We start from the raw sequence: 12,527 nt of genomic DNA, 5'->3' as shown, positions 1-12,527 counted from the left end.
GTAATCTGATGCTACTAACAAAAACCAGTGCGTCGACTCTATACACAACTATATTGCTGTAATTCTAATTTATTCGCAGCTGTGGCTGTCCTGCCCGCAGACATATTTGAAGTGAGCTAAGCAGCAGTGTGTCTTCCTCGAAACCGAAAACATCTGTAATACGTATTTTGCTTCTAATCAGGATGTGGATGCGCACTCACAGGGACATTTGCTGGACCAACACACTTTCCAAGTCACGAAATTCCAAAGTATTTAGAGCGCTTGTTTGCCTACCAGTTGCGTTCGCGGTAGACCACACTTTCACCCATGCTCACATAATCGCAATAGATCAGGTGCGTCGAATATCAACAATTTGTTCCAATGACTGTAGGTTTGTCGGACGATGCGCAGTCTTGTTAGAACTTTTTTGTAGATGGTCTTCGCCCCATTGCCGCGTCCGTCATTGTCGGCCTTCGAGGTTGAGATTTTATAACTGGTGTAGGGGGAGTAAACAAGAGCGAGGGTGGTTGTTTAGCCTTACTCTTATCAGCTTGCTCTTTGTTCAAAGAGTCAAGGAGCTGAAGGGACGACGTTGGGTTGGTTGCCTGGCTATTTAGGAGGCTGCTTGCGTTCGACTGCGGAGATAACACGGCTGAAACTGGAGTCACTGGACCTGACGAAGGCTTGGCTGCTGTGGTGTCAAGTGCACCTTTGCCAGGCGGGCTTGTTTGATCCGGCTGCTGTTCGATGACTTCTGGAGGCGTCAGTAACAGTTGGAGTTGGAGAGGTACAGAGGAATTGATTTGGAGTACTGTGGCTCCTGGGTGATTAGCTTCAGCAGGAGGTGAAAATGCACCAATCTCCACGTGCGGGGCTTCGGGTTGCGTGGGTGAGAGTCCTGCTAATTGAGGCGATTGTGGGGTTACTAGCTGCAATCTTGTGGCCGTGTTGCTTGAGGCATCAACCGGCCTTAATGGCGATGCGTACTCGGTAACTTCGCTTGGTTTTGCTTCTACTTGTAGCGACAGTCCCTGAGTGTTAAAAAGTTCGATGGGTTTGGGTGGAGAAAGCAACTGTATTGACATTGGTTGAGCGCCAGAGTATCCAATAGGCGGAGGCGGAGTTGATATGGTAACTGCCGTTGGTGGCGAAGGGGCAGATTCGATGGGTCTCGTAGGGGAAACGAAGCCCAGGGACAACCGCTGGTTCATCGAGGATCCAATAGGCCGAGGTGGGCTAGGCGAGCCAGCTGCCATCGGCTGCGATGGGACGAATTCGATGGGCTTCGGAGGAGAAGCTAAGCTCAAAGTCATTGGCTGGTCCATCGAGAACCCGACAGGCTGAGGCGGACTAGACAAGTGAACTGCCGTCGGCTGCGATGGGGTGAAATCAATGGGCTTCGCTGGAGAGAATAAGCCCAGAGACGTCGGCTGGTTCAACGAGTGTTCAATAGGCTTTGGTGGAGACGTTAAGTCATGTTGCATTTTTGGCGAACGAAGAAATTCGAGGGCCTTCGGTGGACTGAGTGCATCTTTTGGTATTGGTTGCGTCTGTGAGAATTCAATAGAACTCAGTGGTGACTGCAGAGCCGCTGGTTGGGGCGAATTTTCTGTTTTTTTAGAGTCTTCTGTCGGTGGCTGCGATGGGGTGAAATCGATGGGCTTCGCTGGAGAAAATAAGCCCAACGACATCGGCTGGTTCAGCGAATGTTCAATTGGCTTTGGTGGAGAAGTTGAGTCAAGTTGCATTGTTGGTGAACGAAGAAATTCGAGTGCCTTCAGTGGAGTGTGTGAATCTTCTGGTATTGGTCGAGTCTCTGATAATTCAATAGAACTCAGTGGTGACAGCTGAGCCGTCGGTTGGGTCGAATTTTCTTCTGTTTTCTTAGAGCCTTCTGTTGGCAGTTGCGATGGTGTGAAATCGGTGGGCTTCTCTGGAGAAAATAAGCCCAGAGACGTTGGCTGGTCCGCCGAGGACTCAATAGGCCGACGTGGACTAGCCAAGTCAACTGCCATCGCTTGCGGTGAGGTGAAATCAATGGGCTTTGCAGGAGAAGATAAGCCCAAAAACGTCGGCTGGTTCAACAAATGTTCAATTGGCTTTGGTGGAGAAGTTGAGTCAAGTTGCTTTGTTGGTGAATGAAGAAATTCGAGGGCCTTCGGTGGAGTGAGTAGATCTTCTGGTATCGGTCGCGTCTGTGAGAATTCAATAGAGCTCAGTGGTGACTGCTGAGCTGCCGGTTGGGGCGAATTTTCTTCAGTTTTCTTAGACTGTTCTGTCGGTGGCTGCAAGGGCTTATATTCGATGGCTTGAGGAGATGAAACAGTGGCTCCGTCGCTCTTCACTTGAATATTCTCAGGGGGCGATTGTACGTGTGATTTGGACGTGCTTGGATCTGAATCGCTTCGTCGAGCATTGAAAGGCCCCGGCGATAACAATGAACCCTGTGACGTGGACTGCGGCACCAGCACACTGGGTGACAAGGCTCCTTCAAATTGCCCAGGTGCCTGCCCAGGGTGTATGAAGCTTCGGTGGGCTTGATATTTGTCGAACGTGCCGCTCATCGAAGTGGAGCCGAACGCTGACTCGAATTGCGGCGGCAGTATGCTGACCGGTCGCATGTCGATGGTCGAAAGTTTAGCGGGTGGACGAAACTGCGAGTAGTCGAGCCCCGCCGACCTAGAGGTGGCTCGCCGAGGCGCATGCTTAATATCGACGTCGACGGAGCTCAGCACTGTCGTAAGTTCACGCGACCTCCTGTCGGCCAATTTCGACGAATGCAGCACCTGTGAGTACGACGCGGCCTGTGAGCATCGAGAGGATGCCGCACCGTGTGCGCCCACATTGCCGAGGCTCTGTTTATTGAGGCCGCTGTAGCTGGTGTTTCTAGTAGCAGAGTAGGCTTGCCTTATACCTTCAGCGAGGGTAACTCCGGATACCGCTTGCGGCCACGCTGATCTAGATAGGCTTCGTCCCGTGAGTATGGACGGCCCCCTCGACCATGTGTTCCTGCAGCTCCCGACGCTCCGAAGAGACGTTCGCTGAGATGCACCCCGGCGTGTGCTGCCAACGCTGCATGACGACACGCGATCAGAGGGCTGCGCATATGAGGAAGCACTTACTGCCAGTGGCTGTCGGCTGAGAGAGACAGGTTTCGGTGCCGATGGACCGGTGATTGATATGGTGGTGAGGCTGGCTGGCATTGCGTGGCCGTTGCTCCTTGAGGGCTGACGCGAAGACGTTGAGCGGACCGATATTTTCGACATTTGCACTGACGCGGAGCTCGCGGTGTTCGGGGCCACATGCCCCAAAACGCGCCGCCGCATGACAATTTTCGCAGTACTGCAAGTCGGCCTATTTGACAATCGGGCAATTTTAGGGCTGCTAGCTTGCTTGCTTATTTGGGCATTGAACCTTGGCTCCTACCCACTACGGGGGATGGGCCATGAAACCGACTGTTAATATAAGGGGAAATTTTGAATGGACGTGAGACGAAGAAAGATGAATAAATCGGTCGCTTTGGGTATAAAAGTAGATTGCAGAATGAGCAGTTTATATAGCAATGAGGATAAGCTATAACACAACAATGTGAAAAACAATGAACTGGTAAGATAGTGGCAACATTTCGTTTTTCAAATTGATCCCCTTCTCCTCATCGTTTGTTTACATGGCTTGGCCACTGCAAAGCTTCAGATGACGTTAGATAGCACACATGCTTGTTTTCCTTTATTGTTTCCTGTGTTGAAATTACGGTCATTATGAACGCAGAAATTATTTGTGTACGACTTAGTCTGCTTTTCAGATCCCGCTTTGCAGATGGATGTTTTATAGGAAGACGAATGGAGCAGAAGAAGAGAGTGACCTAGTTGTGTTAAATTGATCCATTCAGAAAATGTATACAATTCATAACAAATGATATGTATATATATATATATATATATATATATATATATATATATATATATATATATATATATATATGTGTGTGTGTGTGAGAGGAAGTCACAGTGAGAAACATCACGTTTATTCTGAGCTTTCGGCCGGGGACCGGCCTTTATCAAAGATGACATTATGACGTTGCGTTGGGGTTTAAGCACAGATTGTCGCAACACAGATAGAGATGCATACATCGTCGCGTTTCGTTGGAAGGGGAGAAGGGGAGGGGTCAGAACAACAACAGCAAAAAAAGAAAAAGAAAAGAAAGTGAGAGAGGGAGAGACATACATACTGACATACAGTGTCGCAATTTGTTAGAACTTGACAAGAGGCGGAATCAGAACACACAAACAAACAAGAAATAAATAGCAAATAGACAGGGCGAAAGAAACAGGGCTACGTATGTGGCTCGGGAAAAAAGAAGGTTAACGGGTGAACAAGGCAAGCATGCGATTACCGCGCTTGAAGGGAAGGTCCATACACTTCGGGATGAAAGGGAAAACCATTTTCCCCTTCTCCGCGCTCTCCGCCACCGCGATCTCAGGCGCACTCCGCCGCTGCTGCGCGCGACTCGCTGCCGCCGGTCTGCGATTTCCAGAGGAGTGACGTCGTAGCCGAGGTAGACGTACTGGCGCCGGCGCGCGTGCAGCTATTCGCCCTCGCTGTGCGGTCACCGTCTGACACTGCGCCGGAGCCGAATGATAGCGCCTCTGACTGGCGTTTGCAGGTGGGTAACGCCATGAAGAAGGAGAGCGCAAATGCTGCTCAACGGCGCAGAAGAGCTGAGAAGCTTATCTCATCGGATCCCGAAGTAGTCGCCTGTCAATTAGCGGTGCAGCGTACGAAGAATCGACAGAAGGCTAATAATCCTAGGCAACCTGGAAAGCTAAGAATAATTAGCTGAACCTTTGCTAAAGCTACGTATATCCTTGCATAGCCGAGCTAAGCCACTGCAAATTTTTTCTAACATAATGCCTCCACCGTCTTCCAACAGGTCTGATGTTACCTGATCCTCACCAGCGTCAAGGACCTGAAAAATTACAGGTCCATCAGCTTCTCTGTCCGTTGTCTACAAGCTATTCACAAAAGTAATTGCTAGCAGAATTAATACGACATTAGAGTTCAATCAACCAAAGGACCAGGCAGGATTTCGTACAGGCTTCTCCACAATAGACCATATTCACACTATCAATCACGTGACAGAGAAATGCGCGGAATACAACCAACCCCTATCCGCGATGCGCAGCGCCTATAGGAGTGCCACTGAAAGCCGCGGAGCGGCGGCCGTTGGAACCGCTGGTGGGTCGCGTAGCAGACGCTTCATTTGCGCGCGTGCGATTTGCCGTTTGTGCGCATCCCGATAATTACTTTTGCGGCGATAGTGTGCTCAAAGGAGCCGCACTTTATAATAGTGGGCATGTGTCGGATGTCAAAGCTGTGTGGGACGACAATGTACGTCACCATACGCGCCAAGTGTTTGCCACAGACAAGCGTCAACAAGGTTCCCTACGAAGTGGAGCTCATCGTAAGTACACCGCCTTCGTTACAACGTCGTGATCAATAATGCCTGCATGCGTTGACGCGTGAACCGACGTTTTTTCTCGACACAGTAGCTTCGTTTACGTGCCATGTGTTTATATAGTACATTTTGAGGGAGCGCTGTCGCACCGGCGTATAGATTTCACAGGTGCGGCCACGCGAAGAGTCAGCGTTGGTAAAACTTTGAAACCAGCACGATAAACATTGTGAAAAAATAAACGATACACTTGTCATCATCGGTGCAGAAGCGCACAGCGAACATTCTGCACCGATGATCGCATTCCAGTGCCATCAATAGGTAGAATGCAGCCGATTTTGTGCAGCACACGTGTGATTCCACGGCGCTTTTGTAAAGGAGCCGTCAACTTGCCCACATTCTCTGGCATTGCGCTTCGCGCCACTCGTGTTTCAAGAGAGCCTAGGCTTCGCGTCTTATCAGCGATAACAACCTCATGTGCATTGTAGCGTCTTCAATGCAGGCGAGGCTACCAAGTGTAAACGTAGTAGCGTCCGCTGAAGACGTAGCGACATAAATGGAGAAATAAAAACACGGTAATCGTTCTAACACTGCCGTAAACAAAGCGCGATTGCTTACTTTCTACGTCGTACAGCCGCAATCCACCGCCGCCGTCGCTCTCGCTCATGAAATAGCACCGGAAACCTGTACAAGTGCGTTCCTGCAATTTTTTGTGTGTGTTTGAGCAGCCGACAACGCAGCAGTTATTTTTCGACATCGCTGAGGCCCGACAGAGTCGTTAAGTCACGACGAAAACAAATCCATCCGTGCACTCGCTCGCAGGAACACTGCTCGCCGGGACCCGTCAGCGCTTCCGAGCCGTGGCGGCAGATGGCGTCGTCGGCGCTTTGCGCATCGCCTATACATAGCCTTCATAGATTACGAGAAGGCATTTGATTCGGTGGAGACATCAGCAGTCATGCAGGCACTGCGGAATCAGGGCATCGACGAAGCCTATACAAACATAATGAAAGAAATCTACAGCGGATCCACAGCCACTATAGTCCTCCATAAAGAAAGCGACAAAATCTCAATAAAGAAGGGCGTACGGCAGAGAGACACGATCTCTCCAATGTTATTCACCGCGTTTTTACAGGAGGTTTTCAGGGTCCTAGATTGGGAAGAATTAGTGATAAGAGTTAATTGAGAGTATCTCAGCAACCTGCGATTCGCTGATGACATTGCATTCATGAGTAACGCGGTAGACGAGTTACAGCTGATGATTACTGAACTGGATACGGAAAGTAGAAGAGTAGGTCTGAAAATTATTATGCATAAAACTAAAGTAATGCGAAACAATCTTGGCAGAGAACAGCGCTTTGCGATAGGTGTCGAGGCACTGGAAGTTGTAAACGAGTACGACGAGTACGTCTACTTAGGACACGTAGTAACCGTGGAGCCGAACCATGAGAGTGAAAAAGCCGGCAGATCCCACGCATTGTGGGAATCGATGTAATGCGAAGCAGCCAGCAAAGAGCTGCATACATCGCCTTGTATGTCATTGAGGAAAATACGTGTCATGGTTTTCATGTTAACTCCTATTATTTATGTTCGTGACACAGTAACGTCGCGCAATACCAACTTCGGGTCGATCAAGCTAGAGAAACGGCCGCCAGCGCACCATGAGCGTTGCACGTAAGTCATGCTGTACATGACATGCGTCTCATGATTTTCATGTTAACTCGTGTTATTTATGTTCGCTAGACAGTCACGTCACAAGATGCCAATTTTGGTGTATATAAATCTAGCGAAACGGCCGCCAGCGCCCCATGAGCGTGGCACGTAAGTCATGCTGTACATGACATGGCTGTAATGATTTTCATGTTAACTCGTGTTATTTATGTTCGTTACACAGTCACGTCACAAGATGCCAATTTTGGCGTATATAAATCTAGCTAAACGGCCGCCAGCACACCATGAGCTTGGCACGTACGTCATGCTGTAGATCACATGAGTGTCATGATTTTCATGATAACTTGTGTTATTTATGTTTGTCACACAGTCACGTCGCGCAAGACCAATTTCGGGGTAGATCAAGCTAGCGAAACGGCCGCCAGCGCCCCATGAGCGTTGCACGTAAGTCATGCTGTACATGACATGCGTGTCATGATTTTCATGTTAACTTGTGTTTTTATGTTCGTCACACAGTCACGTCGCGTAATACCAATTTCGGGGTAGATCAAGCTAGCGAAACGGCCGCCAGCGCTCCATGAGCGTGGCACGTAAGTCATGCTGTACATGACATGCGTTTCATGATTTTCATGTTAACTCGTGTTATTTATGTTCGTTACACAGTCACGTCGCAAGATACCAATTTTTTGGTGCATATAAAGCTAGCGAAACGGCCGCCAGCGCTCCATGAGCGTGGCACGTAAGTCATGCTGTACATGACATGCGTGTCACGATTTTCGTGTTATGACTTCTCATTTATGTTCGTCATACAGTCATGTTACGCCATACCAATTTTGGTGTACATTCGATTAACCAAGCGACCAGGAGAGCACAAAGTCGTAGGCGACTAGATAGATAGATAGATAGATAGATAGATAGATAGATAGATAGATAGATAGATAGATAGATAGATAGATAGATAGATAGATAGATAGATAGATAGATAGATAGATAGATACGCTCAAAGTCGCAGAAGTTCGCTAAGAAATGCTTCGCATTTAATAACTAGATGAATAAGGATGGGATGGGGCTCATTTGGCAAGCATTTTCAAATCATGAATGGTAGTCTACCACTATCCCTCAAGAGGAAGGTATATAACAGCTGCATCTTACCTGTACTTACCTACGGAGCAGAAACCTGGAGACTTACAAAAAGGGTTAAACTTGAATTGAGGACGACGCAGCGAGCAATGGAAAGGAAAATGATAGGTGTAACCTTTAGAGACAGGAAGATAGCAGAGTGGATCATGCAGCGAACGGGGGTTAAGGATATCTTAGTTGAAATCAAGAAGAACAAATGGATATGCGCCGGGCACGTAGAACGGTGGCAGGATAACCGGAGGTCATTAAGGGTAACTGGCTGGATTCAAAGAGATGCCAAACGCCTGAGGGGGAGACAGAAAATAAGGTGTGTAGATGATATTGAGAAGTTTGAGATGATATTGAGAAGCACAGGACCAGGTTGATTGGCTGAACATGGGAGAGGCCTTTGCCCTGCAGTGGGCGTAGATAAGCTGATGATGATGATGATGATAAGCTTTGCCTTTGGGAGTTGAACGCGATAGCGAAATCCGGCCCCTAGTGCGCACTTCAACCACCAAGTGCATACTTATTATTGCGTATTGTTACACACACACGCACACAGGCACACACACGCGCGCGCGCGATGTATTTATAGTAATGGTAGCGGGTTTTCAATCTCAAGCACTTCCCTGTGCTAGAGAAACCCGAGATATTTGAGAGTTTGAAAATTGGGGCCCCAAGGAGTTTGGTGACCCAAGAAGCTTGCGAGCCGCCGGGGAGCATGCGCAGAACCCAATCCACTCTTGGGCTCTTGCACTCGCGTTGACCCGAGGCGCAAAAATTCAAAACTAGCGTGGGGCCCCAATGCGTCTTGGGTCACCAGCGAGAAGACACAGACACAGCGCGGGTCATGGCGCAGTATGGCCCGCATCTCGCATGAGTTTAAATTTCGTCACGCGTGACGCTGCATGCGCTTGAACCAACGCAGTCTGCATTGGCCCAATTCTCAAACTCTGCTGATCATCCAAACGCAAGGGCAGGCTGCCGAACGCAGCTTGGGGGCCCAGCGTCTTGGGTCCCCAATTCTCAAACTCTCTATTATTATTATGAATCAGGGGCATGCACAAGCACTTATAAGATGAGCTGTTTACCACACTAGTGTCGAGGGTTGCACATGAAGAAATAAAATTATAGCGATTGTTACATAATTCAACTTCATGGCTGATATGTGTGACACTTTTGAATAAAGATATAACGAAAATTCGACCATCAAGACATCACAGAAAGACACGACACTTTTCCTGAGCTATCGTTAATACCGACGATACAGTATTAAATTCAAGGATTAGAAAGGATTCTCGAACATCGCGATCATGGAGCGATTTGAAGCCTGATCATAATATCGTCACCATGATTTTGTCAAATGAATCACCTGTCAGCCATACATGTTTAGATAATAGAAGGTGTGGCACACTGTGAACGTGTGGTCTGTGATTGTGGAAACCGATACGAAATGATGTTTCCGTTAGACCGATGTATTGCATGTAACACGTTGAGCATTCAAGTAAGTAGATTATGTTTCTTTTATCTTGGTTTGGAACTCTTCGGTCGAGTCGTACCTCAGATATCTGTAAAATGCATGGCCACTCAGTTGTCTCTAGGGCTCCCGAAGGTAATTGAGGGCGTGAGGTAGTGATGTGCTTCGTCCTGGCTGGGACTACAACGCCCATCGTGGACGTTGCAAATTCAAGCCACAGCCGCAAGAGATTGCCGTGTTCATCGTGCTCGATCTACCACAAGGCACCTATGTTTTCATTAACGAGGCTATCGCTTACGTCGATCATGGCTGTGACCATGCACGGCTTACCGATGATCAGAAAAATTGAGGCCGCCAGACTAACCATGTCGCGTGCGTTCATTTTGGCCACCTTGTTCAGGGCATTCCTGTGTACCTGCTGGTTCATATAGCCAGTTATGTTATCGCATGCGGGATGCCATACTACGTTGTCTGCGGCGTCGAGGCAACGTGCGTTATAGCGGTCGACGTCCGCATTGCTGTAGTGTAGCCTTATGTCGTCAGGGCATTTAGCGGCGGCTTCTTCGCGTGTCACAAAGCGGCTCTCAATTTGACGTCATCCTCGGTCAGCATGTGGCCATCGCTCAGCCTCATAGGAAATAAAAAGAACACTACGTCATCCTGGCGGACCACGTGGGCGAGTGGATGGCAGACGAACGTCTTGCAGGGGTGTTCTGTCTTCAGCTCCTTCACCTGCCTTGCGTTTCAATGTGTATGAACGCTGTTAATGTGTTGATTGAGACTGTGAATCACATGTGACGTATACCCGCATAACATGACCTGTGGTGTGGGGGTATTTGCCACAGATGACTGAGGAAATGGATTTCATGACGTACGCGACAGGCGTTTTGCGTTATTTATGTCATGAGCAGTGAATCGTGTTCGTCATACACTGATCCCCTTGCCATGCTAATTTTGGTATGTTACAAGTTATCGCGTCCACCGGAGAGCGCCAAGATATCGGCGGATACATAGAAAGTTGCGCCGAGAGAAACGGCCAAAGTACCTGAGGTTTGCTCAGAAATGCTTCGCATTTAAGCAGAGCGTGAGATAAATGCACATAGAAGCTCTAAGTTTGCAATCTTATGTCTCAGCACAAAAATCACGGTTTCAAAACTACATATGCGGGAACATATCAAGCGAAAAAATTTTATGCTCAAGCTTCCCGCTGTCATCGATTGCTCGCAATTATATATATATATATATATATATATATATATATATATATATATATATATATATATAGATATATATATATATATATATAGGGTATGAAGATGGATGGGTCCGGTACGATAGATGGGTGAAAAGAAGGACTCGCGTACGAAATGTAGTTTTATTAACGTTTTGGCTGGTGGACCAGCGTTCGTCAGAATGACGAAGACTGGCCCACCAGGCGAAACGTGAATAAAACTACATTTCGTACGCGAGTCCTTCTTTTCACCCATGTATATATATATATATATATATATATATATATATATATATATATATATATATATATATATATATATATATATATATATATATATATATGTGTGTGTGTGTGACGTATGAAGCCATGGTAGGAGGAGCCGAGGATGAAGAGGTGGCGCGTGAATAGAATAAACATATGGCGTATGAGCCACGGCCCGTCTCACATTCATAGCGTCACACAAGTCGACAGGATGAAGACCTGGCAGCCACTTCATGAGCCACGCATCATCAACGTTCCCAACAAGACGCCCTGACCGCATACAGACCACCTGTGCAGATCATCGCTACATATAGTGACCAGCTTCATGGCAGCATCATCGGCAGACCTCGACATCCCGAAGTACGCTGGATCGGCGGACGATGGACCCGTAGAGGACTGGTTTCACCTTTTCGAGGTCCGCGCTACCGCTGCATCATGGTCAGAACGGGAGAGGGTCAAAAACTTCAACGACTACGTCACCGGTGAGGCCTTCCGCTTTTACCTCACGCACATCTTCCAAAACAACGAATCTTGGAAAAAAATCAAAGAAGAAATGATCATTCGATTTAAAGAGTACGATGAAGACTTGTCCATAACCCACAAGCTGGAGGCTTTTCATCACAGTAACGCGAACTCTTCACGCAGCAAGCACATTTGCCAAACAAGACCTCATGTGAGAAAATTGGCGACGATTGTACCATCTTATGAATCTTCCGAATATCCCTCGCACATTCAAACGACGAGCAGGAATGCACAGTTTCTAAGAGACAAAGCAAAGCCTCAGCTCACGGAAAGACATCAAGGCCGTTTTCCTACAAGATCCGGCCTTCCACCAGGCTTCTCATGTGCGCAAAGATCGCCATCGCGTCCCTCTTCAGTGCATTACAAAAATAACGTCAATATTCAACCAGCCAATGTGCTTGATTGCTCGTCTTTCATACGTGGCCCACCACCTGGTTTTCCGTCCAGGAGCTCTACTGGTGCTTCCAACTCTCATCGCACGCCTCATGAGACCGCTACGTACGCGAGAGACCAGCTGGAATATCAGGAAAATACCCTGCCAAGCCACTGTCATTCCTCAAGAGGTCATGATTCAGAAGGATTCAACTCAGCGGCTCCGCAAAGTGACACAACTTCGCAATTCGTCAAGCCTCCACTGCCCGACAAGCAAGACAACAACGCATCATGCACCAACTACCTACTAGACATGACATCAAATTGCAAGGAAACTCAGACTCAAGTTGCCATGAGAAGCGAACCTCATCAACATCCGCGACAACGTCTGCCACAAGCGTCTTTAATTGACGGCGTTGGAGGAGTCTCAGAGGTCA

The 12,527-nt window shown here is 48.0% G+C and overlaps 1 protein-coding gene across 1 annotated transcript; it reads right to left on the bottom strand.

The window, feature by feature from the left end:
* Positions 1–395: 395 nt before the first annotated feature.
* On the bottom strand, positions 396–2,600 carry LOC119385678 (protein FAM186A-like). Its single transcript, XM_037653077.1, has one exon. It carries the CDS (start codon positions 2,598–2,600, stop codon positions 396–398), a length of 2,205 nt encoding a protein of 734 aa, XP_037509005.1.
* Between the last annotated feature and the right edge of the window lie 9,927 nt (positions 2,601–12,527).

The sequence above is a fragment of the Rhipicephalus sanguineus genome, chromosome 3, assembly GCF_013339695.2.
Source record: "Rhipicephalus sanguineus isolate Rsan-2018 chromosome 3, BIME_Rsan_1.4, whole genome shotgun sequence".
Lineage (NCBI taxonomy): Eukaryota > Metazoa > Arthropoda > Arachnida > Ixodida > Ixodidae > Rhipicephalus > Rhipicephalus sanguineus.
This window is presented reverse-complemented; position numbering and strand designations above follow the sequence as displayed.

What these genes read in the sequence shown, in the direction of transcription:
- LOC119385678 (XM_037653077.1), bottom strand. Translation starts at nt 2,600, where the DNA reads ATGCGACCGGTCAGCATACTGCCGCCGCAATTCGAGTCAGCGTTCGGC.